Genomic DNA, 26,699 nt, shown 5'->3' with positions numbered 1-26,699 from the left:
TTGATGGACATAGAGGACAGTATTTGGCTGAGACAGTATTAGCTTGAAATTTTTATTTTATAATAAATACAGTTTAAATACAGCTCAACCTCATGACAGTGAAAAAGTCTGCAGGCCATTGCAGAGGTCTTGGATGATGTTCTCATCTATGGAGGTCTTTGGTGGCTGTCGTAACCAGTGTCTCTGCCTAGGCCAGTGGTGGGTCTCATATTGAGGTACAGAGAATGGGTCCTTCCGCCTTGCGGATTCCCTCTTTCCCTGAGCAACAGCTTCCCTCCAAGATGATGGGGGGAGTGCGGTGGACAGAACTGGGGCTTCTTCCCTGTCATGCACTTTCTGGACCACTGGCTGAGGCCGGACACACAGATGAAGTTGCATCCTCAATGTTAGGCCTCTGGAGACCAATTTCTTCAGCTGGCCTGTTGCACAGAAACATTTCTCTTTATTGTAAACTGTAAGATGATTACAGCAACTATTCTGCTGTTATTCAATCAGTGAGAATAATTTACATAGTACCGACCAATTTTTTAAACTTCAATTAACATCAGACTGTCTCAAACTCATGTTAAAAAAAGTTCTGAAATACACACGTTTATATACTGGCTGATGATAATGTTCCACCGCCCCAGCATCCACGTCTCCAGTACAGGTGCCAGTCTGGTTAGAGGGAGGTGATGTGGGTGGAGATTCGTCATCTCCCCAATCAGTCACCTCATCCCACTTATTCCAGGCTGCCCAGTACTCATTAGCTGTCCAGCTCACGGCTTTTTCCAATCGCCTAGTGCTGAGAGGAGAAACAGGTTTCAGTCAGACAGGTTGCACTACAGCTCACCAGACAACAGTAAAAACCTCTTAAAGAGCAAATACATAAGCCGGTTCTATCTAATAATTGTATTTAATAATAAAACAGTACAATCATCTAAGTTTTATCAATGTAGATGGCCAGAAAATTTTACTGTCACATATACACTCACCTAAAGGATTATTAGGAACACCATACTAATACGGTGTTTGACCCCCTTTCGCCTTCAGAACTGCCTTAATTCTACGTGGCATTGATTCAACAAGGTGCTGAAAGCATTCTTTAGAAATGTTGGCCCATATTGATAGGATAGCATCTTGCAGTTGATGGAGATTTGTGGGATGCACATCCAGGGTACGAAGCTCCCGTTCCACCACATCCCAAAGATGCTCTATTGGGTTGAGATCTGGTGACTGTGGGGGCCATTGTAGTACAGTGAACTCATTGTCATGTTCAAGAAACCAATTTGAAATGATTCGAGCTTTGTGACATGGTGCATTATCCTGCTGGAAGTAGCCATCAGAGGATGGGTACATGGTGGTCATAAAGGGATGGACATGGTCAGAAACAATGCTCAGGTAGGCCGTGGCATTTAAATGATGCACAATTGGCACTAAGGGGCCTAAAGTGTGCCAAGAAAACATCCCCCACACCATTACACCACCACCACCAGCCTGCACAGTGGTAACAAGGCATGATGGATCCATATTCTCATTCTGTTTACGCCAAATTCTGACTCTACCATTTGAATGTCTCAACATAAATCGAGACTCATCAGACCAGGCAACATTTTTCCAGTCTTCAACTGTCCAATTTTGGTGAGCTCGTGCAAATTGTAGCCTCTTTTTCCTATTTGTAGTGGAGATGAGTGGTACCCGGTGGGGTCTTCTGCTGTTGTAGCCCATCCGCCTCAAGGTTGTGCGTGTTGTGGCTTCACAAATGCTTTGCTGCATACCTCGGTTGTAACGAGTGGTTATTTCAGTCAAAGTTGCTCTTCTATCAGCTTGAATCAGTCGGCCCATTCTCCTCTGACCTCTAGCATCAACAAGGCATTTTCGCCCACAGGACTGCCGAATAATGGATGTTTTTCCTTATGCACACCATTCTTTGTAAACCCTAGAAATGGTTGTGCGTGAAAATCCCAGTAACTGAGCAGATTGTGAAATACTCAGACCGGCCCGTCTGGCACCAACAACCATGCCACGCTCAAAATTGCTTAAATCACCTTTCTTTCCCATTCTGACATTCAGTTTGGAGTTCAGGAGATTGTCTTGACCAGGACCACACCCCTAAATGGATTGAAGCAACTGCCATGTGATTGGTCGATTAGATAATTGCATTAATGAGAAATTGAACAGGTGTTCCTAATAATCCTTTAGGTGAGTGTATATGTACTTGTTACTGTGGCAGTACACTTGTTAACAATAATGCTAATATACTCACTGCAGCTACAGGATATATATATATATATATATGGGGCATATGGCATACCGAGCATTCTCCGGTATGGTATTAATTCTAGTGGCACCCCCCTCCCCCAGTCAATAAAATGTATTGCTTAAATCACTGAAACAGAAACACCGGTAAAACTTGCCAGTGTTTTTATTTCAGTGGTTTAGATATGATTCAGGTGTGTTGACCCAGGGTCATATCTAAAACATGCAGGACACCAGCCCTTTGTCCACCACTGATATAAAAAATAGTGCTTTTGTTAGTGTAAATTATCATTATGTTAAATCTTGAGTATTGACAGTGAGAAAATACTATCAATGTTTGTCACAGGTGCAGAATGCTGTGATTAGTGGAAAGACAGGGCTTGCATGTACTGTACAGATGAGCAACGCAGGTGGAATGCTGGGACAGCAAAGAACCTTGAACCCAAACGTCTAAGCCAGATAAACTTCAGACATCACAGGGCATAGCAGCAGTACAATGTGAACTCCCGGACTGCAGTGACTCAAACTCTCCCTAACACACCATATCACCTTACACACCAAGACTTTATTGACAGTGTTAGCAAAGCACCAATGAAGCCACTTTTCCTCCTCAAGAACACATTAACTGGAAAGTGTTACAATGCCTCACCATCAGCAGGTCCTTACTGCAACAGTAAAGTTGATGAGCAATTTTTTCAGCCACACCAAGCACACAGTTACGAACTAAGCTGTAATCCATGCAGGGCATTCTATCAGGCATACATTCAAGTTTCTGAAGAGCAAGCAGCACAATTACAAGAAGAAACAAAAGAGCAAAGTGCATCTTGATTTGTGGCACAACTGTAGGAAAATCAGACTTACAGCAAGTTCCGCTAAAAGAGTTCCAGTACGTGCCACCACAAAAAATGACAAATTTTTATATGAGCACATGTACCCTTCCTTTCGTGGTAATTATGAAAGAAACTATGGTAAAGAAAATGAAGTTAGAGCTTGTCATCAGCTGAAAGAACAGGGCATGAACATTCTTCACATGGGCAGTGTTACCAGCATCCAGGAGCCATGGCTCTCTGCTAGTCCTGACGGGGTCATTGACTCAGATGTGCTGCTAGAAATAAAATGTCCTGTGCCGACCCATCCTTCACTCACTGAGCAGCTCAGCCAGAAATGCAACGATATCAAACTGGCAGCTGCAGAAAACTGGCAGCAGAGGCTATTACATGCAAGTGCAGCTTACACTGGTTTGCACAGGTCTCAAGACGTCCACACTTGTGATCTGGACACCTAGTGAGCATGTTTCATTTACAGTGCAATATGATGAAGCATTTGTAAAGGAGCAAGTAAAGCACTTGAGAGGGTTTTACTTCTCATGTTTCTTGCCTCGACTTGTAGAGGAGTTTGCAGCAGGATGGTTTCAGTTAAATGAGAGATACTTGAAGATAATGGGCAGCTTTAATGCACATTTGCTCATGTGAGAACTATAAATGGGAGAGTTTGTCTATGCTGGACTACCTCCTCATCCCCATTCCCCTCCCCTATTGCAAGTCTCGACTTTAATGTAAGATGTGGTGACTATGTGCTTATGTTGCTGAGGTGTTTTTTTCTGTTCCTACATTGTACTTCCTACTGGAGTATAGTCTGGGGGCTGTTTTTTTTTTCCACCTCCACTCTCCTCAGGTAATCTTGTTTCTCTAAGTTTTCCTATAGTCCCCTGTCTTCCTGACCTGTCTACTCCCTATAATGTAATGTTTGTATATGTATGGTCGGGTTGATGGCCTGCTTTTTCGCTGGTACTTGTGACTAGTGACATGGTGAATTGCAACATCAATAAAGGGAATCAATCATCATCATCAATCATCATCATCATCATCATCGTCAGACACTAACATGCTGGCAGAGTTTGGTCTCTGTCTTGTGAATGAAAGGAGACATTCAATATGAAATCTGTTGAATATTTCACCACAACTAAAATGTACATAATTTTAACATATGGTGGGAAATTAATGACATACTGACGACATTAAATGTTGGGAATAGTTCTGTATTTCTATAATCTTCCAAGACAATAACAAAATGTCAAGAATGCACAACTAATTATTGTAGTTTTAAGAAAAACATTTATTTCCACTTGAAGAGCTTATCACATTGTGTTTGAATAAAAAAAAGTAATAATTGTTCAGTTGATTGCATTATATGTGTACTCTATCACATAACCTTTCTACAAAAATATTTACATTGTGTAGAACAGAAGATAAAAAAGGGAGACCTGTAATTATTTACTCTCTACATATATGTACATCAGATTTCTACCTTAAAATAATTACATTACACTACACAATTTAATGTCCTGGGTAATGATCTTGATATCCCTGAGTCCACGCTTGTTTACAACATACACAATTATTCTGTATCACGGATGAGATCCTCTCTTAAGGTAACTAGAGCAGCACATATCCTCAGAATCTTGTCTATTTTAGGAGCCATGCTTATAGGAACAATTTGTGATAGTATTCTGTAGACTTTCAAACGTCTGATTGGTCTTTCAACATGGATTCTTACATTTGCAATCCGACGCGTGTATGTTACCTGTTCCTCAGTTAGCTGTCCACGTTTTTTTGTGAAATAGGGTATTACTAATCTAACTTTTCTCTCAAAGAGTAAGTCTTTTATTGTAAAACCTCTATCTGCCATGCCACTTCATCACCAGGTTTCAGGTATGTCAATATTCCACAGTCCATTGTGGTAAATTTGTCACTACATCGACCGCCATATGCCGCAGACGCAAACATGATTAGTCCACATGGTGCAACAGCGACCAAATATTTGACTGTGTTGTGTGAATAATAATGGCTGTATGATTCCCCTCTTGAGCCCAGATTTCTGGGTTTCTGTAAAAGGGTCTCACTGCAGTCTATAATGCATGTAGTATTCAGAAAGTTCTTCTTGAAGGCTGCAGGCATAGTTGCTTGAATAGTTTCTCTTGGCAGCCATGGAATTAATGGTCGGAGAACTTCCTACAGTTTGTCTAACCAGTGTGGGATAATCTTGCCAGCCATGCTCTGTGATATATGAAACTGGCGGCTCAGGTCACCTATTACACATTTACTCTTTAATTTCATAAGTGTCATGAGGACTTGATCTCGTACAGGCATTGTAAATTCATCGTTGTCATATCCTTCCAGTGTCGACACAAGAGTGTTAAATGTTTCTAAGGCTATTCCAGTGTACAGCAAAGCGTCTGCATCATTTTGAAGAATGAAATATGCGATAATAACTAATAATATCTAATAATATCTAACATCGGTATCGTTACCCAGCGCCGGAAAAGGACAGTTGCTCCTGAGCTTTGCTCGGTCGCCAGTTGGGGCCGGGAGGACATTTTCCACTTTTTTCCCGCTCCGGCAGTAGCCTGCTGTGAGGGGGTTTTTGTGGTTTTTCGACCTCCCAAGAGCAACTTCGATTTCGCTTTGTTTTTAGTTCATACTTGGTTCAGGCAGAAGTTCTTCTGGTAAGTAGTAGTAAATTTATCAGGTTTAAAATAAATTTTTAAATAAAAATAATAATTAAGTTCAGTTTTAACACAAGTAATAACTTATTTTAGTGTACTCGGCACTTTACTGCATTTATCGTTACGCAAATTAATCTTTATAGTTAAATACACTATATAAATTTACTGGGCTGGGAGTACGGGGTCATAGTGATTATGGGGCCGGCTCAGTGTTGCGTTTGCAAGATGTTTGCCCTTCTGGACGTTAGTGTCCAGTCGGACTTCATCTGCGAGTGATGTAAGCTAGTGGACTCACTCATGGTCAAGGTTCGCGACCTTGACGAGCAACTGGCTCTCATCCAATGCAACAGTGAGTTAGAGGAGCTAGTTAATACGCCGTTCAGGGAGATGGTATGTACGCCACAGGCAGGGAGGAGAGAGAATGAAGAGCAGAGAGGTCGAGAGAGCTGGGTGACCGTAGGTCGTAGATGCAGGAAAAGGCGTACACACGTTACATAGGCGGCATCACCTGAGGTGTCTGTGTCTAACAGGTTTCAGGTGCTTCCAGCTTTAGAGCCGGAAGGGACTGGGGAGGCAGGTGGGCCCTTGGGCACTGAGGAGCCCCCTCCCCCCTGGAAGAGGGAGGTTGTGGTAGTGGGGGATTCAATTATTAGGGGAGTAGACAGTTATGTGTGCACACGTGATAGAGGGTCCCTTGCCTGCCTGGTGCCCAGGTAGGGGACCTTCCAGATCGTGTGGACAAGCTTTTGGCCCCAGCTGGGGTGGATCCAGTTGTCGTGGTGCATGATGGCACCAACGACATAGCAAGGGTAGGAGGGCTGTTCTGCAGGATAAATTTATAGAAGTCGCCAATAAGCTTAGAAGCAGAACATCCATGGTGGTATTCTCTGAAATACTCCCCGTGCCACGCGCAAGTCAGGCTAAGTTAGCTGAGATAAGGAGATTAAATGCGTGGCTAAAAGGATGGTGTAGGAAAGAGGGGTTTAGGTTTATGGGGCACTGGAGGACCTTCTGGAACAGGTGGGACCTGTTCAAGCTGGATGGGTAGCATCTGAACCAGAGGGGAAGGCGTATTTGTAGAGTAGTTGAGGGATGTTTAAACTAGGGACTGGAGGGACAGGGAGGTTAGTTAAGTATGTAAGTGGGGGGAAACGGAAAGCCCCAAAAAATCATATTATAAGTGGGCACCGTAATAGGCCTACCCTTTGTTGTCTGTATTTAAACGCCAGGAGTATTAGGAATAAAATTCATGATTTAGAGGCTTTTATCTCATCGGACTCTTATGATATTATAGGAATAACTGAAACATTGTGATGAGTTGGCTCAGGTGGCAGGGGAGGAAGCCGGTCAGACCTGGTAGGCCCAAGCGCATAGTGAGGGTCTGCTGGGAACGTCTGGCAGAGGCTCCTGTTCGCCGGAGCTTTAACCCCCTGGGGCCTGAGGCCTTTTTTCCACTTTCGAGGTAGTCTGACATGCCTTGACATTTTAAAATATTTCACCTATCTAAAAAACATTTATCCCAAAGTGATACATTTGCTTTTATTCAGCACAAACTCAGCACCAATAATCTGAGACCTCTTAGAATGTTATTATTCTATTTTTTGTTAAAATCAACTTTAAACATATACTTTTCAAAAACCTATTTTCAGACATGCTGAGAAATTGTAAAAAATCACATTATAGACATTTCTAGGTAAGACTTTTGAGCTCTGAAGCTTATAGACACAGGGGTTGGCTACACATAGGTGAAAGTGACATTCAGAAATTTTATATGGTATGATTACGAAAGTGTTAGAACTTTGGAGTGACACTCTTTTTCTCAAAGTCAGTGGTCTTCACAATGAATATTGATGAGATAGGTGTCCTCACACCTGTAGTAGTTTGCATACTGTCAATGGCCCATCAGTCTGGAATGTCACTGCACCCCACACCCATCACTTTGGAAAGGCAGTTTGAAACGCAAGAAAAGTAGCAACAATAAAATCCCTTTCACAGTTTATTGATAGATGGAATGAAAAATGACTGTGACTATATAAATATAGAAAGCGATTAATATGATGCAGTGACTATTATTGACGCTCTGGGGACGAGGGCATCATCGACCGCGTATCTTTCTCGTGTATTTCAGTTTATATCTCGCTGAAATCATTATGTAGAATCATGAAAAAAACACTGACTAAATCCGTTATCTGTCTTCTTTTCAAAACTTCCATTGTCAGAAGTATTAAAGTTTTTAAAATTAGGTTAAATAGGCAAAAAAGCAAATCGTGTCATCTTTCTTTGTTTTACTTGCGTCGGGAGCGTGTAGGACCGCTCTCAGCGGAAGATCGCTATTCACGTTCTAAATACGCTGCGTTTGAATCGGCGACCACGTGATTGCAGGCACACAGGCTTAGCCCACTGAGCTATGAACACAGGTATGAGCTTCGCTGCTGAAAGTGGCAACACTGGCGCAAAGCTTCAGCGGCAGAGACGTATCCGTGTGCTATATTGTAGCCGATCAGTGTAAACACTACCCAGACATGTGCTCTTGTTTATTTCGGTCACAATGGGCGTATTCACATATTTCTTCACCCAATACTAACTGTCGGATTATCATGTTATTATCATGCGAATAGCGCGATTTGCAAGTGGGTGGGCGATCAGAGCCGCTTCGAGACGCAGACGCTTAAGTCAGTCACTCTTGTTCTTTCAATTCGTATCACGAAGCTGTAAGAATATATTTAGTTTCTACCTATATATATTTGAAAAGTAGACCGTCCAAGGTTTCTGAGAGTATTTTTAAAATGTGTATATGACAAAAACTCGCGGAGTTATTTAAACGGTTTTGCGAAATTTCTGTCAGATCCCGCCGGCGGGATCGCCGGTCCCAAGGGGTTAACTCATGCCTCCGGCAGAATTCCAACTGCATGCCGGGGGAGGTCGGGGACATTGAGTCTGAATGGACACTGTTCCGGACCTCCATTGTGGAAGCGGCCGTACGGAGCTGTGGCTGCAGGGTGGTCGGTGCCTGTCGTGGCGGTAACCCCCATACCCGATGGTGGACACCAGAGGTGAGGGGGGCCGTAAAGCTGAAGAAGGAGGCTTCCCGGGAATTATTAGCCCGGGGGTCTCCGGAGGCAGCTGACGGGTACCGGCGGGCCAGGCGGAACGCAGCTCGGGCGGTCGCAGAAGCAAAAACCCGGGCGTGGGAGGAGTTCGGTGAGGTCATGGAAAGTGACTTTCGGTTGGCCTCAAAAAGGTTCTGGCAAACCATCCGGAGTGTCAGGAGGGGGAAGCAGCTCTTGGTTCCTACTATTTATAGTGGGGAGGGGATGCTGTTGACCTCACCTGGGGACATCACCCGGAGGTGGAAGGAATACTTTGAGGACCTCCTCAACCCTGCCTCAAATACATCTACACACACTGCCTTTGAAACATCTGAGGGCACAGAGCCCGAGGGTGCTGGGGGGGGCTTGCACATCACTGGGGCTGAGTTGGCTCCGTGGTGGCCGGGCCCCGGGGGTGTGCGAGATCCACCCGGAGTACCTGAAAGCTCTGGATGTTGTGGGGCTGTCGTGGCTGACACGCCTTCTCAACAGTGCGTGGAGGTCAGGGACGGTGCCGCTGGATTGGCAGACCGGGGTGGTGGTCCCCTTATTTAAGAAAGGGGACCGGAGGGTGTGTTCCAACTACAGTACAGGGGGATCACACTTCTCAGCCTCCCTGGGAAAGTCTATTCCAGGGTACTGGAGAGGAGGGTGAGATCGATAGTCGAATCTCGGATTCAGGAGGAACAATGCGGTTTTCGTCCTGGCCGTGGAACACTGGACCAGCTTTATACCCTTGCAAGGGTACTGGAGGGGGCCTGGGAGTTTGCCTATCCAGTCTACATGTGCTTTGTGGATTTGGAAAAGGCTTCCCCAAGGTGCTCTGTGGGGGGTGCTTCGGGGGGTGCAAGGGTCCGCTGTTGTGGGCGATTCGGTCCCTGTACGAACGGAGCAGAAGCTTGGTCCGCATTGCCGGTAATAAGTCGGACGTGTTCCCAGTGCGGGTTGGGCTCCGCCAGGGCTGCCCTTTGTCATTGGTCCTGTTTATAATATTTATGGACAGGATTTCTAGGCGCAGCCAGGGTGTTGAGGGTGTCCAGTTTGGTGGCCTCAGGATTGCATCACTGCTTTTTGCAGACGATGTCGTCCTGTTGGCTTCATCTGCTGGGGATCTCCAGCGTGCTCTGGGGCGGTTCGCAGCCGAGTGCGAAGCGGCTGGGATGGGGATTAGCACCTCCAAATCCGAGACCATGGTTCTCAGCCGGAAACGGGTGGTTTGCCCTCTTCGGGTCGGGGAAGACGTACTGCCTCAAGTGGAGGAGTTTAAGTATCTCGGGGTCTTGTTCACGAGTGAGGGTAGGCGAGATCGGGAGCTGGATAGACGAATCGGAGCGGCGTCTACAGTTTTGCAGGCGCTTAACCGGTCCGTCGTGGCTAAGAAAGAACTGAGCCAAAAGGCAAAGCTCTCGATCTATTGGTCCATCTTCGTTCCTACCCTCACCTATGGTCATGAGCTATGGGTAATGACCGAAAGAATGAGATCGCGAATACAGGGGGCCGAAATGAGGTTTCTCCGCAGGGTGTCTGGGCTCTCCCTTAGGGATAGGGTGAGAAGTTCGGATATCCGGGAGGGCCTCAGAGTAGAACCGCTGCTTCTTCACGTCGAAAGGAGCCAGTTGAGGTGGTTTGGACATCTGGTGCGGATGCCTCTTGGGCGGCTACCCGGAGAGCTTTTCCGTGCATGTCCTAGAGGGAGGAGGCCCCGGGGCAGACCCAGGACTCGCTGGAGGGATTATATCTCTCGGCTGGCCTGGGAACGCCTCGGTGTCCCCCCCGAGGAGCTGGTATAGGTGGCTGGGGAGAGGGAGGTCTGGGTGCCTCTACTGAAGCTGCTACCCCCGCGACCCGAACCCCGGACAGGCGGTAGATGATGGATGGATGGATGAAACATGGTTGAGAGAAAAGGATGGACAAGAATATAATATGGATGGTTACACGTTGTTCCGTAAAGACCGTATAGGTAAGAAGGGAGGTGGTGTTGCAGTATATGTAAAGGAAAACTTGCAGGCAAGGGAGCTTACTGATATAAGTAAAAGTACGGAAACTATATGGGTAAAATTAGATGCTAAAAATTCAAATAGCCTAATTGTTGGTGTTTGTTACAGAGCACCTAATGTAGCTGCCGAGGAAAGCAGATTGTTATACAGTGATATTAGGACTATGAGCAATAAAAATTATGTGGTAGTTATGGGTGATTTAAATCTACCGGGGATATAGTGGGACATGGTCGCTGGCTCTTCTGAAAATGAACTGGAGATGGTGGAATTAGTACAGGATTGTTTTTTTACTCAGTTTGTTAACACCCCTACCAGGGGAGATGCCATTCTTGATCTTGTTTTCTCTAATAACCAGGACAGGATTGGTAAATTAGACGTTTTAGAACCACTTGACAGGAGCGATCATAACATGGTTAAATTTGAGGTTAAGTTTAGTGCCCGAAGAGCAAAGTCTAAATCAAAAATGTATAATGTTAGGAAGGCTAACTTCAACTGTATGAGATTAAAACTAGAAACTCTGAACTGGATGGAGTTAAATAACAAAACTGTTGAAGAGGCATGGGAATTTTTTAAAAGCACATCATTGCAAGTGCAAGAGGACTTAATACCTGTTTCCAGCAAGAATAAATCTAGGAAATTGCAACCTAGGTGGTTTACTAGGGAAATAAAGTTTACAGTAAGGAGGAAAAGGGCTTTGTTCCAGAAATGGAAAATAACTGATGATGACAGAATAAAGCAAGAGTATCTAAATCTACAGGCTGAGTTAAAAAATGACATTAGATGAGCTAAAAGGAATGTCGAAAGGAAGATCGCATTGGAGGCTAAGGATGACGTTAAAAGTTTCTTCCAGTATTTTAACTCTAAAAGAGCTCTAAAAGCTGAAATTACTAATCTGCAGGATAGTAAGGGTCTTATAATTGAAAACGACATTGATATAGTAAATGAGTTCAATGATAGTTTTGCACGGGTATTCACTGTTGAGGACACTAGTAACTTACCAGTTCTTATTACTAATCCAGCATCGTCTATAACTAATATATATATATATAACTGAAGCTGATGTTTTGCAAAGCCTAGCTAAGCTCAAAATAAATAAATCACAGGGCCCTGATGGCATCTTACCTATAGTGTTAAAAGAGATGAGGGATATTATTTGCCGACCCTTAACTTTACTGTTTCAAAAATCCTTATCTGAAGGTGTGGTACCTTCTGATTGGAAGCATGCCAAGATAACGCCCATTTTCAAAAAAGGGGATAGAAGTAATTTGTCAAATTATAGGCCAATCAGTCTAACTTGTATAACTGGTAAAGTTATGGAGGCTATAATCAAAGAGAAAATGGTAGATTACCTGGACTCAAATAACATTTTGAGTGATAGCCAGCATGGATTTAGGAGAGGTAGATCCTGTTTAACAAATCTGTTGGAGTTTTTTGAGGAACGACGTGATCTAGTTAGATTTCCAAAAGGCTTTTGATGTTTTCCCCCACAAGAGTTAGATTTAGAGTTAGATAGTACTTTATTAATCCCTCGGGAAGGTTCCTCCGGGAAATTTAGTTTTTTTTTTTTTTAGAGAGGCTCTTGCTTAAACTCAAAGCGACAGGTATTTTAGGAACTGTAGCGACCTGGATTGATAACTGGTTAACAGATAGGAAGCAGTGAGTAGTTATAAGAGGCACAATGTCACAGTGGGCCTGCGTTCATAGTGGGGTACCGCAAGGTTCAATTTTTAGGACCACTATTGTTCCTAATTTACATAAATGATATAGACACCAATATATACAGTAAATTGGTGAAATTTGCAGATGACACCAAGGTGGGTGGTGTAGCAGATACTGAACTAGCGGCTCAGCAGCTACAGCGGGATTTTGATTTAATTAGTGACTGGGCCGATACCTGGCAGATGAAATTTAACATAGACAAATGTAAGGTACTCCATGTAGGGAGCAGAAATATAAAGTACAGGTATTTTATGGGACCTACTGAAATAAAGGTAGCTGATTATGAGAAAGACCTTGGTGTGTATGTTGATGCTTCCATGTCTCACTCTCGCCATTGCAGGGAAGCAATAAAAAAGGCCAATAGGATGTTGGGTTATATCTCCAGGTGTGTGGAGTTTAAGTCAAGGGAGGTAATGCTAAGATTATACAATTCCTTGGTGAGACCTCACCTAGAATATTGTGTGCAGGTTTGGTCACCATATCTTAAAAAGGACATTGCGGCCTTAGAAAAGGTGCAGCGTAGGGCCACAAGAATATGATTCCTGGTCTTAGAGGAATGTCATACGAGGAAAGGTTAGTTGAGCTAAATCTGATCAGCCTCAAGCAAAGGAGACTGAAGGGGGACATGATCCAGGTCTATAAGATTCTAACAGGTTTAGATGCTGTTCAACCGAATAGTTACTTCAGCATTAGTTCAAATACAAGAACTCGTGGCCATAGGTGGAAATTAGCAGGAGAACATTTTAAAACAAATTTGAGGAAGCACGTCTTTACACAGCGTGTAGTCAGAGTATGGAATAGTCTTCCTGATAACGTAGTGCAAGCTGAATCCTTGGGTTCCTTTTAGGGCTGAACGATATCAAATCGCGATTAAATCGCGCATGCGCAATAATCGAACAGGCAGAAGCAAGCAAAACCTGATCAAGTTTTATATGGTTGTAGCATATCAAGTCTATAAAGTAAATTAAAGTGTAAAAGCCTATAAAGTAAATATTGCTAATCAAATAAATTCGTTTTGTCATTCAAAGTAGGTCTAATAGGATTTTTTAAATTTCATGTAACGCTGTCAGTGAAATTTTATTTTGTAGAGACGCAGCAGCAGCATCAACAGAAAAAAATTGAGAAATTTAAAACGTGGATGCTTAGCCTGTATATTCTTTAGGCTATTAAGCCCACTGATTACTTTATTGTTAAGCCTATTTTTGTGTGGAATGCCATTGCCAAACCTGTCCGTTGTTGCCTATATGTTGCTTAAAAATAAATATTTTCTGAGTGGCAATGTTACCATTGCTCATATTTCTTTATGATATAAGGCTTCGGTTTAAGGTGACATTTGTTAGGCATGCAGAATATTTGTCCCTCATTTAAATTGGAGCGAGCGTGAAGCGATATGACTGGAGCGGGAGGAAATTTTAGCGGAGTGAGGAGCGGTGTTGAGCGGAGCGGCTTAGTGGGAATTAGAGCGGAGAAGCGGGCGGAGCCAACAGCCTCGTGAGCTCCACTCCGCTCACATGCTCTGATACAAAGCCTCATTAATAATTTAGCCATACTAAGCTGCTTATATTGTGGGCGTAAATAAATGTCCGTATAGCACAGAAAAGGTGGCGCACCACCAAATTTTGCGCCTGTCATCTGAAGCCTTAGTGATTATTGCGCATGCGCGATTTAATCGCGATTTGATATCGTTCAGCCCTAGTTCCTTTAAATCAGAGCTAGATAAGATTTTAACAACTCTGAGCCATTAGTTTAGTTCTCCCCATGCGAGCTCGATGGGCCGAATGGCCTCCTCTCGTTTGTATAGTTCTTATGTTCTATGTGTTTTTTCTGTTCCTACAATGTCCTCCCTACTGGAGTACAGTCTGGGGGCTGTTTTAATTCTCATCCTCTCTTCTCATGTAATTCTGTTTTCTCTGTTCTTCCTATATCCCCTGTCTTCCTGACCTGTCTACCCCCTATAATGTGATGTTTGTGTATATGTATGGTCGGGTTGATGGGCAGTTATTTTCACTTGTACTTGTGACTAGTAACATGGTGTATTGCAACAGCAATAAAGGGTTTCGTCATCATCATCATCGTCATCATCATCATCATCACTTCCAGGCCTTTTGGCAACTTGTGCAGCCAGCCTTGAAGACCAAGATGGTGCGGGTCACCAGGGCCAGTGCAGCTAAGCTGTGTTATCAGGGTCTCGTGGATTAATGCATACTACACTAAATAAGACTTTAGCCTGAAAGCTTAGCCTATTGGTGCTTAATGGAAATATGAACTAATGCAAAGGTGATCACAAAGGCTGCAATTAATCATGTTATATAGCCCCAACCCATTTAAGTTTCATCTTTAACTATTTCATTTAGGTGGTAAATATACTTTTATATAAGCAGTAAAACGAATTGTACGTTTGCAGTACTTTTGCTAATTTTAGTTAACTTTCTTTCTTATCTCTAACAGAAACTTGCGCCCATAGACGAGTTGCTTCTGTTCCTAATGCATCTCTCCGTGGCTCTGCCTCTCTGCGATCATGCCAACCATTTTGGTATCCACCGCACCACTGTCAGCAGAATTATAACGACCTGGACACACTTTTGGTACCACCTGCTTGGTTCTATCTGTCTGTAGCTACCAAAAGAAGCCATACAAGCTCAATTACCACCAGAGTTTTCCCCATATGCAAACACACAAGTGATGCTGGACTGTACAGAAATCTTTTGTCAAACACCATCATCTCTTGTTCTGCACAGCTGACATGGGCATTATGGTGGACATGGGGTTTCTTGTGCACACTCTTGTACCCTGCAAGGTTTACCGGCCTGCTGTCCTGTCAAAGAAAACTCAGATGAGTAAACAGGATGTTGAACAAACACAGTCCATCGCCCATTTGCGGGTTCATGTCGAAACGTGTATCCGGAGAGTTAAGGAGAACAAACTTTTTGAGAAAGTTATTCCCTTATCTGTGTGTGGAAGTATTGATCAGTTGTTCCGTGTGGGTTAATTCTTGGTAAACCAAAAGAATGTCGCTTGTCAAGGCATGGGCAACTGGACAGTGAAAGTCTGTACTCAACTCAAAAGCCTGGACTGCCACCTGACTGGACATTTCTCTGTGAGCTTTCATATGCTGTTTTGTATTTTGTCATGTTAACAGTGCTGTTTGGTTTTTGTACCCTGTGATATACCTTTCAGTAAAATATCTGAAATATTTTCATAATGGTTACATTTGCTTTTTATTGTCTCTTACATTGTCACTTATAGTAACGTGTTACTGGAATTTGATTCTTTTTTAATAACGGAGTAATTTAACGCGTTTGATAATTGATAACTAGATTACTGTTACAATTTCAAGTAACTTTACGTTACCGCTGCGTTACCAATAAAATCAAGTGCTTTAACATCTATATTGTAAAAACAGAAATAATAATTCACAGTAACCTGTCAGCGGCAGGCAGATGTCTGTCTGACAGTCGCACGCGCGACGTCATCTACGGGAGACCTATATGCATGAGAAACCAGCTCAAACAAAAACAAAGTGAGCATAGCGAGTGAGAAGTGCTTTTTAATCAAGACTTGGGATAGAACAACAAATTTAATAATTTTGCTCATTTAATATTTCGATTTTAATTAGGCTTAATTTTTGGATATCCATGTTTACATAATATTTAGAATCCCACCACAATTGAGAATGGAATGCCACAGATATTAGTCTCTACCACAGCTGCAGAACAGCCCAGTCTTGGCAGAATAGCCACATTAATGAGCTCGAGCAAAGACCTTTACTCCCAAAGGGACAGAAAACTGTATCAGGCCATGCTGGCAAAGACCCTTGTTTCAAACCTTGTACCACTTTGCGTTGAATGCTGAAAAGGGCCCATTAAATACATTAGGTATGTTATTTGATAAACTTGGGTTTATTTTACTCATAAAAAATAATACCCCAATTTACCCAAACGAGTGAGTACAAATTTTGATTTGAAATATTAATTGTTAATATTGAAATTAATTAATATTAATATTGAAATATTAATTGATTTGAGTAAATATTATAGGATGGTACTGTGATAGTGTCAAGGTTGCGGGCGGCTCGGGCACGGGAGCGAGGCATGGTGCAGGCACAAAAAAGGGTGGACGACCCACTTGCGGCTCAAAGAAAAACAAACAGGGTTTATTAAATAAAACAGAAAAAACTACAAAACCAAACAAACCAAAAAGTACCACGAGGGGTCAAAAACTAAAGGGAATAAACTAAGACTAAATCACAAAAACCAAATACACATCAAACACTGAAAATAGCAAAACCATTGAACATCGCAAACAACAAATCACACAAAAACAATGAACCACTGAGGAACTAAAATACTAAAGGGGTAACGAGACTAACACAGGACAGGTGAGACTAATTAACAAAGACCAGGGAAACAGGGCACAGGTGAAACTAATAAACTCAAAGGAACTAAACAGGGACACAGGGAAACAGAAACCAACACTAGGGAATTTAAACAGGTAAAGACACAAGCAGGGGCAGAAGGAACAAAACCAAAACCCATATACAAAATCACCAAATACAATAACTAGACAAACTCAACTGAAACACTAGGGAGCAAAATACAAAAACAGGAGGTGGGTTTCAAACACAGGACAGAAGGTACAAAGACAACTGGACGCTCAAGGTGTTGAGGCATGAGACCAACAGAACAGGGAAAACTCAAAGACAAACATGAAGGACAGGATGACCAGCAACGCCTGCTGGTCAAACGGGGAAGGGACACGGTATTACCACAGCAGGGGCTGACCCTGACAGGTAGTAGGTAGACTTTAGCTTCATTTATTTAAAATATTTCCTAGAATTGGGTATACTTTACTTAAAAAGGGTTTAAAGCAGAGGTGGCCAATCTTATCCGCAAAGGGCCGGTGTGTATGCAAGTTTTTGCTGCAACTCCCTAATTAGGTCATTAATTAGAGGACTGATTGGCTGAAGAGTCCTCACACCTGGGTTTGAACAGCTGACCTACAGGTTATCCAAAAAACCTGCATACACACCGGCCCTTTGCGGATAAGATTGGCCACCCCTGGTTTAAAATCAACCCAAAAAAGTGAGTGCAAATTGTTACATCATTCAATCTGAGTAAATTCTACAGTTTATTTTTTTGCAGTTCATGTACAGAATTACAGTACATTACAGTATTTTATCGGCAAGGTTCTCATAAATATTGCCCAGAAATCATTTTTTCTACAGTACTGTATGATTTTACTGATAAACAGTATGTTACTGTAATAATGTCACTGTTTATTACAGCAGGGATGCAGATTGAACCCATGACCCTGGAGGTGTGAGGCTATAGTAGGAGCAACGGGCCACTATTCATACTGTGAGAAATGATGTATGTTTAATCATACATTGTAACTGATATGTCGTTACACTGCTTGTGTATGCTTTGCACCTTGCCTTTCTCCCTTACTTGTGTTTCTTGTTCTCCACACCTTGCGAGCTTCAACATGAACTGATTGATTGTTTTTCATAAGGCCCCAGGTTAGTTAGGTCCAGTCTCCTGGAAAATCACTAGAATGTGTCCTTGGCTTTGGAAGCTAAGAGCATCTTATTTTCAGGGAGAGCCCTGTAATATTTAGTTTAATAAATGATTTGTATTGATAAACTTTCATACTGATAATCCTCTTGTAGTGGTCCTAAAAGAAAACATGACTGAAGATATTATCCATTTTAGTACGGACTAGGCATGTGCCGGTATCACATTTTCATGCTGCGATTAATTGATTGAGCTTTTATCACGGTATACGGTATTATCACGATATTGTAATTTTACAAGAGAAACAGGTAAAAAAACACAAAAAACTTCAGTTTCATCAACTTAGTAACTTTAATAACTTTTTAATTAACTAAAAGTACTTCAAACATTTAAATACAAATAAATATAAATAAAACAATACACAATATAAAAGTAAACTTGAGCAATTATATCAAAGTGAATGTGCAAACTGCAAAAGAACATTTGTTATATGTTTTTAAATAGATTTAAGAGCAAAAAACAATTCAAAATAGGCGTAAAAATCCAGTTTTTTTGCGTTGCACTTCTAATTTACGCTATAGTGTAAGTATTCTTTAATTATATCCATTATAATAATTATGGATATGCAGTAGACAGAGTAACTTAAACGTACCATATAACTCCTACAAGTGCATACAATTCGACACAACTACACAAGCATTGTTTTAACCTTTTTAACCAAACGTTAACGTTACTCTGTCAACAGCCTATTGTCTAAATTAGCGAGCTAACAGAGCTACGTAAACAGAGCGAACATGAGAGCACCTGATTGCAGACGTCAATAATGCAGCGTAATGGAATAATCTCCCGATCAAACTCTGCTTCCCGAAAGTTATAAACTGCCTCCGGAACCCAATTAAGGTACAAAAATCTATTCAACAAAAATAGTGATACAGTTAAGTCTTTTTTCGCTCAGCCGAGCCTTCTCTGTTACGGTGTGGAGCAGCCTGTGTCAGTCACCTCTTTTACAACCCCCCCCCCCCCGACTCCTGAACTCACTCACTCATCCGGGCATGCACTGCGGTCTCAAGAGGAAACGCAGCTTTTTGATATAAAGTTTTTCTTGTTCCCGAATACAAATATTTTTTTAAGTATTTGTTCGAAATAAGTATTCGTAAAAAACACATTATTTGTGCCTTTCCGAATACCGTATTCGGGTTCGGCTCCACCCCTAATTACAAGCAAAGTAAATTTTCGTTTTTTTGTTTTTAGATTAAAAATAACCCAAGTTCCAACTTTCAACTAAATGCATCTGTCATTTCATACTATATTTTAGTAATAGAAAACACACGATGATGAGCTTAAGTTTTGCACTTTACTTGTACTCTCTTGTAAACATGTAAACATCAAGTTTACTCGCACTGTGTGAAAATGTATGATTGTGTTGCATTCCTTTTTTAAATTAAAATCAAATTATTCTGCCTAACTTCCATTATTAATTACAGAACTTACTTTTAGCTGAGTATTGTATTTTGTTGTTAAAATACGAGACGCAAACTTAAGTGTAGCAAGTGGAGTTCATGCTAACTCTTAAACTAACGTTACATGGAAGCAAGCAACATGCAGCAAATGGAAATAAGTTAACGTAACTTTGCCATCCTGTCTTTCAAATAGTTGTTTTATGTGGTATTCAGCATGAGAAATGAAGTGTCTTACCGTTATCTCCCTGAATTGCAGTGGATGGTTGTCGCGAATATGAGCGAACATGTTAGACGTGTTCCCGTGTTTAGCAGCCACTTTCCGTCCACATGTTTTACACAAAGGGAAACCGTCTTCGATCAGCAATCCCTCTGCATTTTTTTGGAACCCAAAATATTTCCAAACCTCTGACTTTACCCTTTTTGAAGGGGGATAAATTGTCGGCAGCGTTTCTCCTTCCGCCATGCTTCTTCTTCGTGTGAGGATTAGAGTGCGGTGGCAGCGGCGGCGCGCACTGCGTGCACACAGTGCTTCTACATGTGGGGATTGTTTACATCAGAGTGCGCATCAGTTCTGCGCAGCATATACGCAGTGTTTCTTCAAGCGGTTGATGGAAATAAGCTAATGCGCGTTCTAAAAATATAAATTCGGATCTATTATTTTTCACGGTATTTTGAAGTGCCCGCGATAACAATATCGTGTATATTCATTACCGCGATTTATCGCATTACCGAATACCGGCACAAGCCTACTTGGCAGTGGATAACTGAAACTAAATTCCACCAGCTTGTGATCTGAGATTCCAACGAATGAACCAGATGTACCGTCATGGTTCTGGACGGCACGGGAACGGGAACGAGGCATGGTGCACAAAGAAGGGGCGGACGACCCACTTGCGGCTCCAGCAAACAAAACAGGGTTTATTAAACAAAACTGAAAACACTATAAACACAACTAAACCAAAAAGACCACAAGGGGTCAAAAACAGAAAGGGGAATAAACAAGACTAAATAACAAAAACCGAATACACACAGAACACTGAAAATATCAAAACCATCAACCAACGATAATCATACACATAGACACGACGTGACACAATGAACCAGCGGGGAACAGAACAAAAGGCAGGAACTAATATACTACAAGGGTAACGAGACTAACACAGGACAGGTGAGGCTAATTAACAAAACCAAGGAAACAGGGCACAGGTGAAACCAATAAACTCAAAAGGAACTGAAAACAGGGAAACTAGGAACTGACCAAGGAAACGGAAACTAAACACTGGAATTAAACATGTAAAGACACAATCAGGGGCACAAGGAACATAACCAAAACCAACTACAAAATCAGACATAAGAACTAAAGGAACTCAAATGAAACACTAGGGAGCCAAAATACCAAAATAGGAGGTGGGATTCAAACACACGACAGAAGGATACTCAGAACAGAAGGGTATACAGACAACCACATGCTCAACACATTGAGCCACAAGACCAGACAGGTAACAGGGGAAACTCAAAGACAAAACATGAAGGACGGGATGACCAGCAATGCCTGCTGGTCAAACGGGGAAGGGACACGGAAGGAGCACAGCAGGGGCCGACCCTGACATGTACATACATTCTGCACACCGGTGGAACAAACAAGATCCAAGGTATGACCCTTATCATGCGTTGGAAAATCAATATGCTGCACAAAACTGAAAGAATTCAGTACTGAACACAGCTCACTAGCCGATGGACAGTCAGTATCCACATGAATATTAAAATCACCAAGCAAAATCACAGCGGTAGACATGCCACAAACAAGACTAAGCATCTCATTGAGATCAAGGAAAAAATTAGGGTGAGGCTTCGGAGGTCTGTAGATTAATATGACGTGCAACGGAGCCTTTCCAGCAATTTTACAAGCCAGATATTCAAAGGATGTAATCCCATGAAACTCAACAATTGCGGTTTTAACACAGTCACGGTGTATCACGGCTAGACCACCACCCCTGCCCGTCAGACGGGGTTTACAAAGAAAACTATAACCCAGAGGTGTAAGTCGATTTAGGTGCAAGTTATCTTCTGGTTTCTGCCATGTTTCCACAAGCAGCAACATGTCCAGATTTTTAGCAACAGTCAGGTCGTTGAGGAAAGCAGTCTTATCCGTCAGCGACCTACAGTTCAGGAGCGCACAGCGGAGAGTGTGTAGTCCTTCGTTATGCCAGTCTAGTTCCTGGGAGAGCAGTTCCTGCCGGTGATGCCTGGGAGCAGATGTTAAAGATCAGTTCAGCCAACAGGGGGTGTAATAGTCAAAGGAAAGGACTCATAGTTGAAAGATGGGGCCCTTCTTTCACCCTTAGGGCGAGCTCACCTTAGCACTTTGACTGTCTCCAGCCATTCGGCCTGCCTGCTCTCCCAGCTGTCCACCTCAATCCAGCTGTGGTTCTCTACCGCCAGCTTGGCCATTTCCACCCGATGGCTGGCCTCGATCAGGCCCTTCTCGTTGTAGCCATCGCCCACTGGTGATATGATCCCCTTCACAACTTCATAATGTCCTGGGGAAGCCAAGCACAGCACAGGTGTCCTATGTTGAGTATGGTTCATACTTTTTAACAAAGTAAGTTTCACATTTAAACTCTGTGGAGCTAAAAGTTAACACGCTATGAACCAGCAAAGAGGCTGGGTATGTCATACTTAATGTTCCCAAAAAATTACAACTTTTTATATAAAAAATCAAGTTGGCATAAGCATTTTGTTAGTAGCTTATGACAGGCCAGTGCGCCGTGTATGAAGGCTAGCAGGCGGAGTACCTTTGATCTGCAGGTGCTCACGTGCCAGTTCAAACATGCGCAAGTGCATGTTTGTGACTGGGTTGTAGGAGCCACAAGACAGCAGCACCACATTGGTTTTCTTTGGTACCTGCAGAAAATGCATTGGGAAACATTACAAAATTACACTACATGTAGTCACATGCAGTTTTCTGAATGGGCAGAAGGACAGGGTCCAGTGACAGCACCAGTCTGCTAGTGACCTTCCAACTATCAGCCAGATGCTTCAGCTTCTTACTCCAACTTCTTAGTTTTATAATAATATTTAATGATAGAAATAAACGAGGTACAAGGAACTCAGTCGATATATTACATACCAAACTTAAAACCAGCTACCAGGGAAAATCGAAATCGACATGTTGATTTTTCGCATATGTAAAATCGACATGTTGATTTTTTTGCATCTAAAGGCGTGCAAATTTGATGTCATTTTTGCCCTCGTTGGTCTTCCATACGAAATAGCAAAAACAAGTTGTAGAACTTCGAAGCTTCCAACGTCAGTCACATGGCAATTGCTTTCCGTCTTTTTGATTCGTCCGCACACGCAGTTAAGTTCGTCACACGACTGTGGGCGTGGTTTACTGGAGCTGGGTTCAAAAGTGCATGCACGCGTTCGAAGCTTCCAGTGTCCTCAGTCACATTGTAACTGCTGGTCAAGTACAATGTCTCGGAAACGTCCCATCGCTAGCGCTAAGTGCGCTGACACTGCACGGAGCTTTGATGAGGTATTTTGTTGCCCGAGTGCTTAAATACACGGAGTGCTGTACATGTGTTGATTACAAATGGAGATGATCGGTTCATTTGGGATTGTATCTCGTTTGGGCAAAAAGCCAACAAGACCTATTATCTTCCGCTTTGATTGATGTTCTGGTAGTAAAGCGTTAGAGTTTTTATTTTGTTTTATATGAGATATGCGATGAAACTACGTCTGTTCTATTCATGTTCACAATAACTTCGAATTAGGATAGGCAGTCGTCCCAGAGCAAAAATTTGCTGCTCAAAGCTTGCTCTTCTACAGCTCAGGAAACAAAATTGAGATTCTGATTTCAGCCTCATTTTAGTTTCCATTTTGTGTGGTTTGTTTCTGATATGTTTCTCCTAAAATTCACTAGGAGAAATAGATGAGACAGGACAACTAGCAACAGGAGTCATACTTGAGACTTAAGGGAGATGGCTCACTAAACTCAACTCAGTCTTATTAATGGCTCATTTTTTCTCCTTAGTAAAAGAAAATGAGCAGTACTAGAGCCACTACGGAGAAACAAATCCCCACACCCACACATACACACAAAATCAATATTACAGTAATGGACACTTTTATAAATGCTGAAACAATTAAGGCCTTTATTAAAACAGCCAAGTTTACAACACTTTGCACATTGGCACATTAATTTTTAACAGATGAATAGCATATTACCACAAATTTAGTGTCCATCACTACAATGCAAACGCTCCAAATCCTACCAAATACAGAACCCACCCACTGGTATTGTGTGTGGGTCATTGGTATTGCCTGAGAACATTGAGGCTGGTACAATGGCTGAGTAACAGGCAATGACCGTGTAGGTTGAGGCTGATACTGTGGGTGGGTAGAAGGAGATGACTGAGCAGGTGGAGGCTGAGACTGTAGCTTATAAGGCAGAGGTGACTGAATAGGTGGAGGCTGGTTGACACTGCACGCCACAGAAATTGGGTATTGCTGTGCAGAGGTGGATTGAACTACCTGAGGCAGTGATGGGAGGTTGTAGAATCTCTCAGCAGCAGCATCTTTTGTTTTTATGTCCTTCCTTGTGCCCTTCTTAGCATCCACCGTCTTGTCAGCTGTTCCAATATAGTCCACTGTGGCACTGTAGAACTTGTTGTCAGACCATCTTGCCAGTACTACATCTCCTGGCTTCAGATCTCTGAAGCAAGCAATGGGTTTATCATCTTTCTGTAATATATCACCTTAAAAAATTCTTAAAAAGCCTTAAAATTTTTTGTAGTGTATCCATCCTCAAATGTCAAAAACACAAAAAGACCTTAAAATGAAGACAGAGTGAATAATGGAGATTTTACTACATCTTAATTTAAAAACTACTCAAAACAGGGTAGGGTGATGCCTAATGAACTGTCATATCACAATGTTCAAAATGAAACAACGTGATGAACGATGGCATCATCTCAGAGTATGGGGAGATAGGTAGTATACAGAGTACTGAGGAAAACCAGTGTTCACAATAAAAGTTAAAATCGACAGAAAGCTGCCGTCTTTCCTGTGCGATACAGACCCAATTCACTGCAGCCAGAGCCTATTACTCAGCATTCAACCTCCTGCTCTCCATCATTACTTTTATGGTTTTGTTGCAGCCAAATTCACAATATAGTTGGTCCCATTAGCATATTTCTGTGCCTGTTGTCAGACAATGTTGTATGAAACAGTGTTTTATCATAGCCCAAATCATATGAATATGGGCATGTCCATGTTAGTTGGCTTTGGGTCTGTTATTTCAGTATATAATGTTACAATGATTTAATATGCTGCAAATGAAACAGCTTCTTATGTTTATTTATAATTCATGTATGCTACCAGGTAGAGTGCACTCAGTCCACTGTGGCCCCCACCCTAGATACTAGGTATCATCTAAGATTTTGGTTGCCATATCACCAAAATTAAAAGTTAAAATGAAAAGATTTTAAGAAATAGTATAAAAGAGTTGTGCAGTAATGTAAGAATAATTCAATTACCATCTTGGTCATCTTTGGATGAGCCAGGATTTTGTTCATAAAGTCTCATCTTCTTTGGTGGGTAGCGTGCTCTTTTGGGCAAATCTTTTTCCACTGGCAGGCATTCCAATCTGTGAATAACAGTACAGTATTTCAATTTTAAAGTGGTTCTTATGTTAATTCAGCTTCAATTCTTTTAATTTAATATTAAAAGTACATCTCATAAGTTGTTGCAGCAATTTTTGGTTGATACCATTTGCTACACAGTTTTGGAACTGAATTTAACCATATTATAACAGAAAAGACATTGACATTATATCAGTGTCCATTCATCCGACGAGTAGTTGTAGCACGTCAAAGTGGACCAAATTTTTTGAAACGACGGGAAAGCACGAAAATCTCAACATAAATTACAAATTCGAAAACGAGCCAGGAAAGGGGTTTCTCCTCTACACCATAAGAGGGAATCACCATGGAATACCCAAAAACAGTCAATCCACAGCCGAGTTTTTGGGGGAAGCCCATGAGCAACGTATCAAGCGCCCAGCAGGTGCAGCTGGAGAAAAAGGCCGCCGCCGATCGCGGGGATTGTAACATACCTAATATTATTACTTATACAAAATACGTCTACGAATTTTTTAAAAAGATTTTTAATTAACAAAAATCGTTTACATATAACAAACATGTTAGATTAGAAATGCATATTCAGATAGATATAGTGACGTTCTCTTAACCTTTATTATTTTACCTCGACAAAGTCACATTTTTAGCTCAAATGGCGATTATGTTTTATTGATTCTAACTCTATTTAGCTCTATAACAACATATTTGCTGGGCCGGCTCGATTTTCATAATTATTACCTTGATAAATCTACAGTATTAAGGATTTTACTTTTCCAATTAGCATTTAATTGCAGGCCTAATCACATTATGAAATACTGCGATGTAATTTTTCAATATGTGCAGCCCTACATTGATGGCTAAATTAATTCGTTAGTCTTAATACGCAATTGTAATTCCAGTTTTGAAACAAGACAAAAACTAATTTCTCATCTATTTAACAATAAAATCTTGACGCTTCTTAAAATTTCTACCGTAGTTTTAACGTCATTAACGGATTAATACGCGAATAAGCCAGCGACCCTATTTATCTCAGCAGGGCTCGCGACCAACTGAGAGCTAGGCGTACGTACTGTACACCTATCCAAAGTTACAAACCTGTGATTAATGGGTGCGAAAATCAACGCATCTTGCATATGTCGGATTCTAATGATTAAGTTACAGCTATAACTGAAAAGCTACAACCTCCATTAAAATAGAGTATTTCGGCCGAAGTCGTCGGCTTCCCGCAGTTTTCAGAAGACAGCCTGCAGTAATTACTATTTGCCGCACATGCCGACCAGATTTCAAAAAGTATTGTAACCAACATAAATACAAAACTTCACTCAAATTATATTCAACAAAAAATTATCTTTCTTTCTTTTACGAGGCAGTACCTCTCTCCTTCGTCCCTCGCATCTTTCGCGCTCACTTAACGGTCACAGCTTAAGTCAGCCTAATTTGTAAATTAACCAATCACGATGCACCATGTGTAATAGATAGCGCTCTTCACCAATGACATTTTCTAATTCTGACATTGTGCCTATACAGTACATCAGC

The 26,699-nt window shown here is 41.9% G+C and overlaps 1 protein-coding gene across 2 annotated transcripts; it reads right to left on the bottom strand.

The window, feature by feature from the left end:
* Positions 1 to 20,412: 20,412 nt before the first annotated feature.
* Positions 20,413 to 26,590, bottom strand: LOC140582167 (uncharacterized). Of its 2 annotated transcripts, none has more exons than XM_072706199.1 (6): positions 26,537 to 26,590; positions 25,062 to 25,171; positions 24,058 to 24,238; positions 22,317 to 22,425; positions 21,878 to 22,061; positions 20,413 to 21,767 (listed from the first exon to the last, which is right to left on the bottom strand). In XM_072706199.1, exons 4-6 carry the CDS (start codon positions 22,363 to 22,365, stop codon positions 21,035 to 21,037), a joined length of 966 nt encoding a protein of 321 aa, XP_072562300.1. In that variant the 5' UTR covers positions 22,366 to 22,425; positions 24,058 to 24,238; positions 25,062 to 25,171; positions 26,537 to 26,590; the 3' UTR covers positions 20,413 to 21,034. The 2 variants fall into 2 exon arrangements, with proteins under 2 accessions (XP_072562300.1, XP_072562301.1); XM_072706200.1 differs by having other exon boundaries at positions 24,058 to 24,355; positions 26,537 to 26,586.
* Between the last annotated feature and the right edge of the window lie 109 nt (positions 26,591 to 26,699).

Source organism: Paramormyrops kingsleyae, chromosome 24, assembly GCF_048594095.1.
Source record: "Paramormyrops kingsleyae isolate MSU_618 chromosome 24, PKINGS_0.4, whole genome shotgun sequence".
Classification (NCBI taxonomy): Eukaryota; Metazoa; Chordata; class Actinopteri; order Osteoglossiformes; family Mormyridae; genus Paramormyrops; species Paramormyrops kingsleyae.
Note: the sequence above shows the minus strand (reverse complement) of the source record. Positions and strands in the feature narration are given on the sequence as shown.

Bases quoted from the DNA above. Each gene is read 5' to 3' on its own strand.
- LOC140582167 (XM_072706199.1), bottom strand. From the start codon at position 22,365: ATGCACTTGCGCATGTTTGAACTGGCACGTGAGCACCTGCAGATCAAA. The intron at 22,062-22,316 runs GTACTCCGCCTG...TGGCTTCCCCAG, and splicing joins TGAGCACCTGCAGATCAAAG to GACATTATGAAGTTGTGAAG. The intron at 21,768-21,877 runs GTGAGCTCGCCC...ATCTGCTCCCAG, and splicing joins GAGACAGTCAAAGTGCTAAG to GCATCACCGGCAGGAACTGC.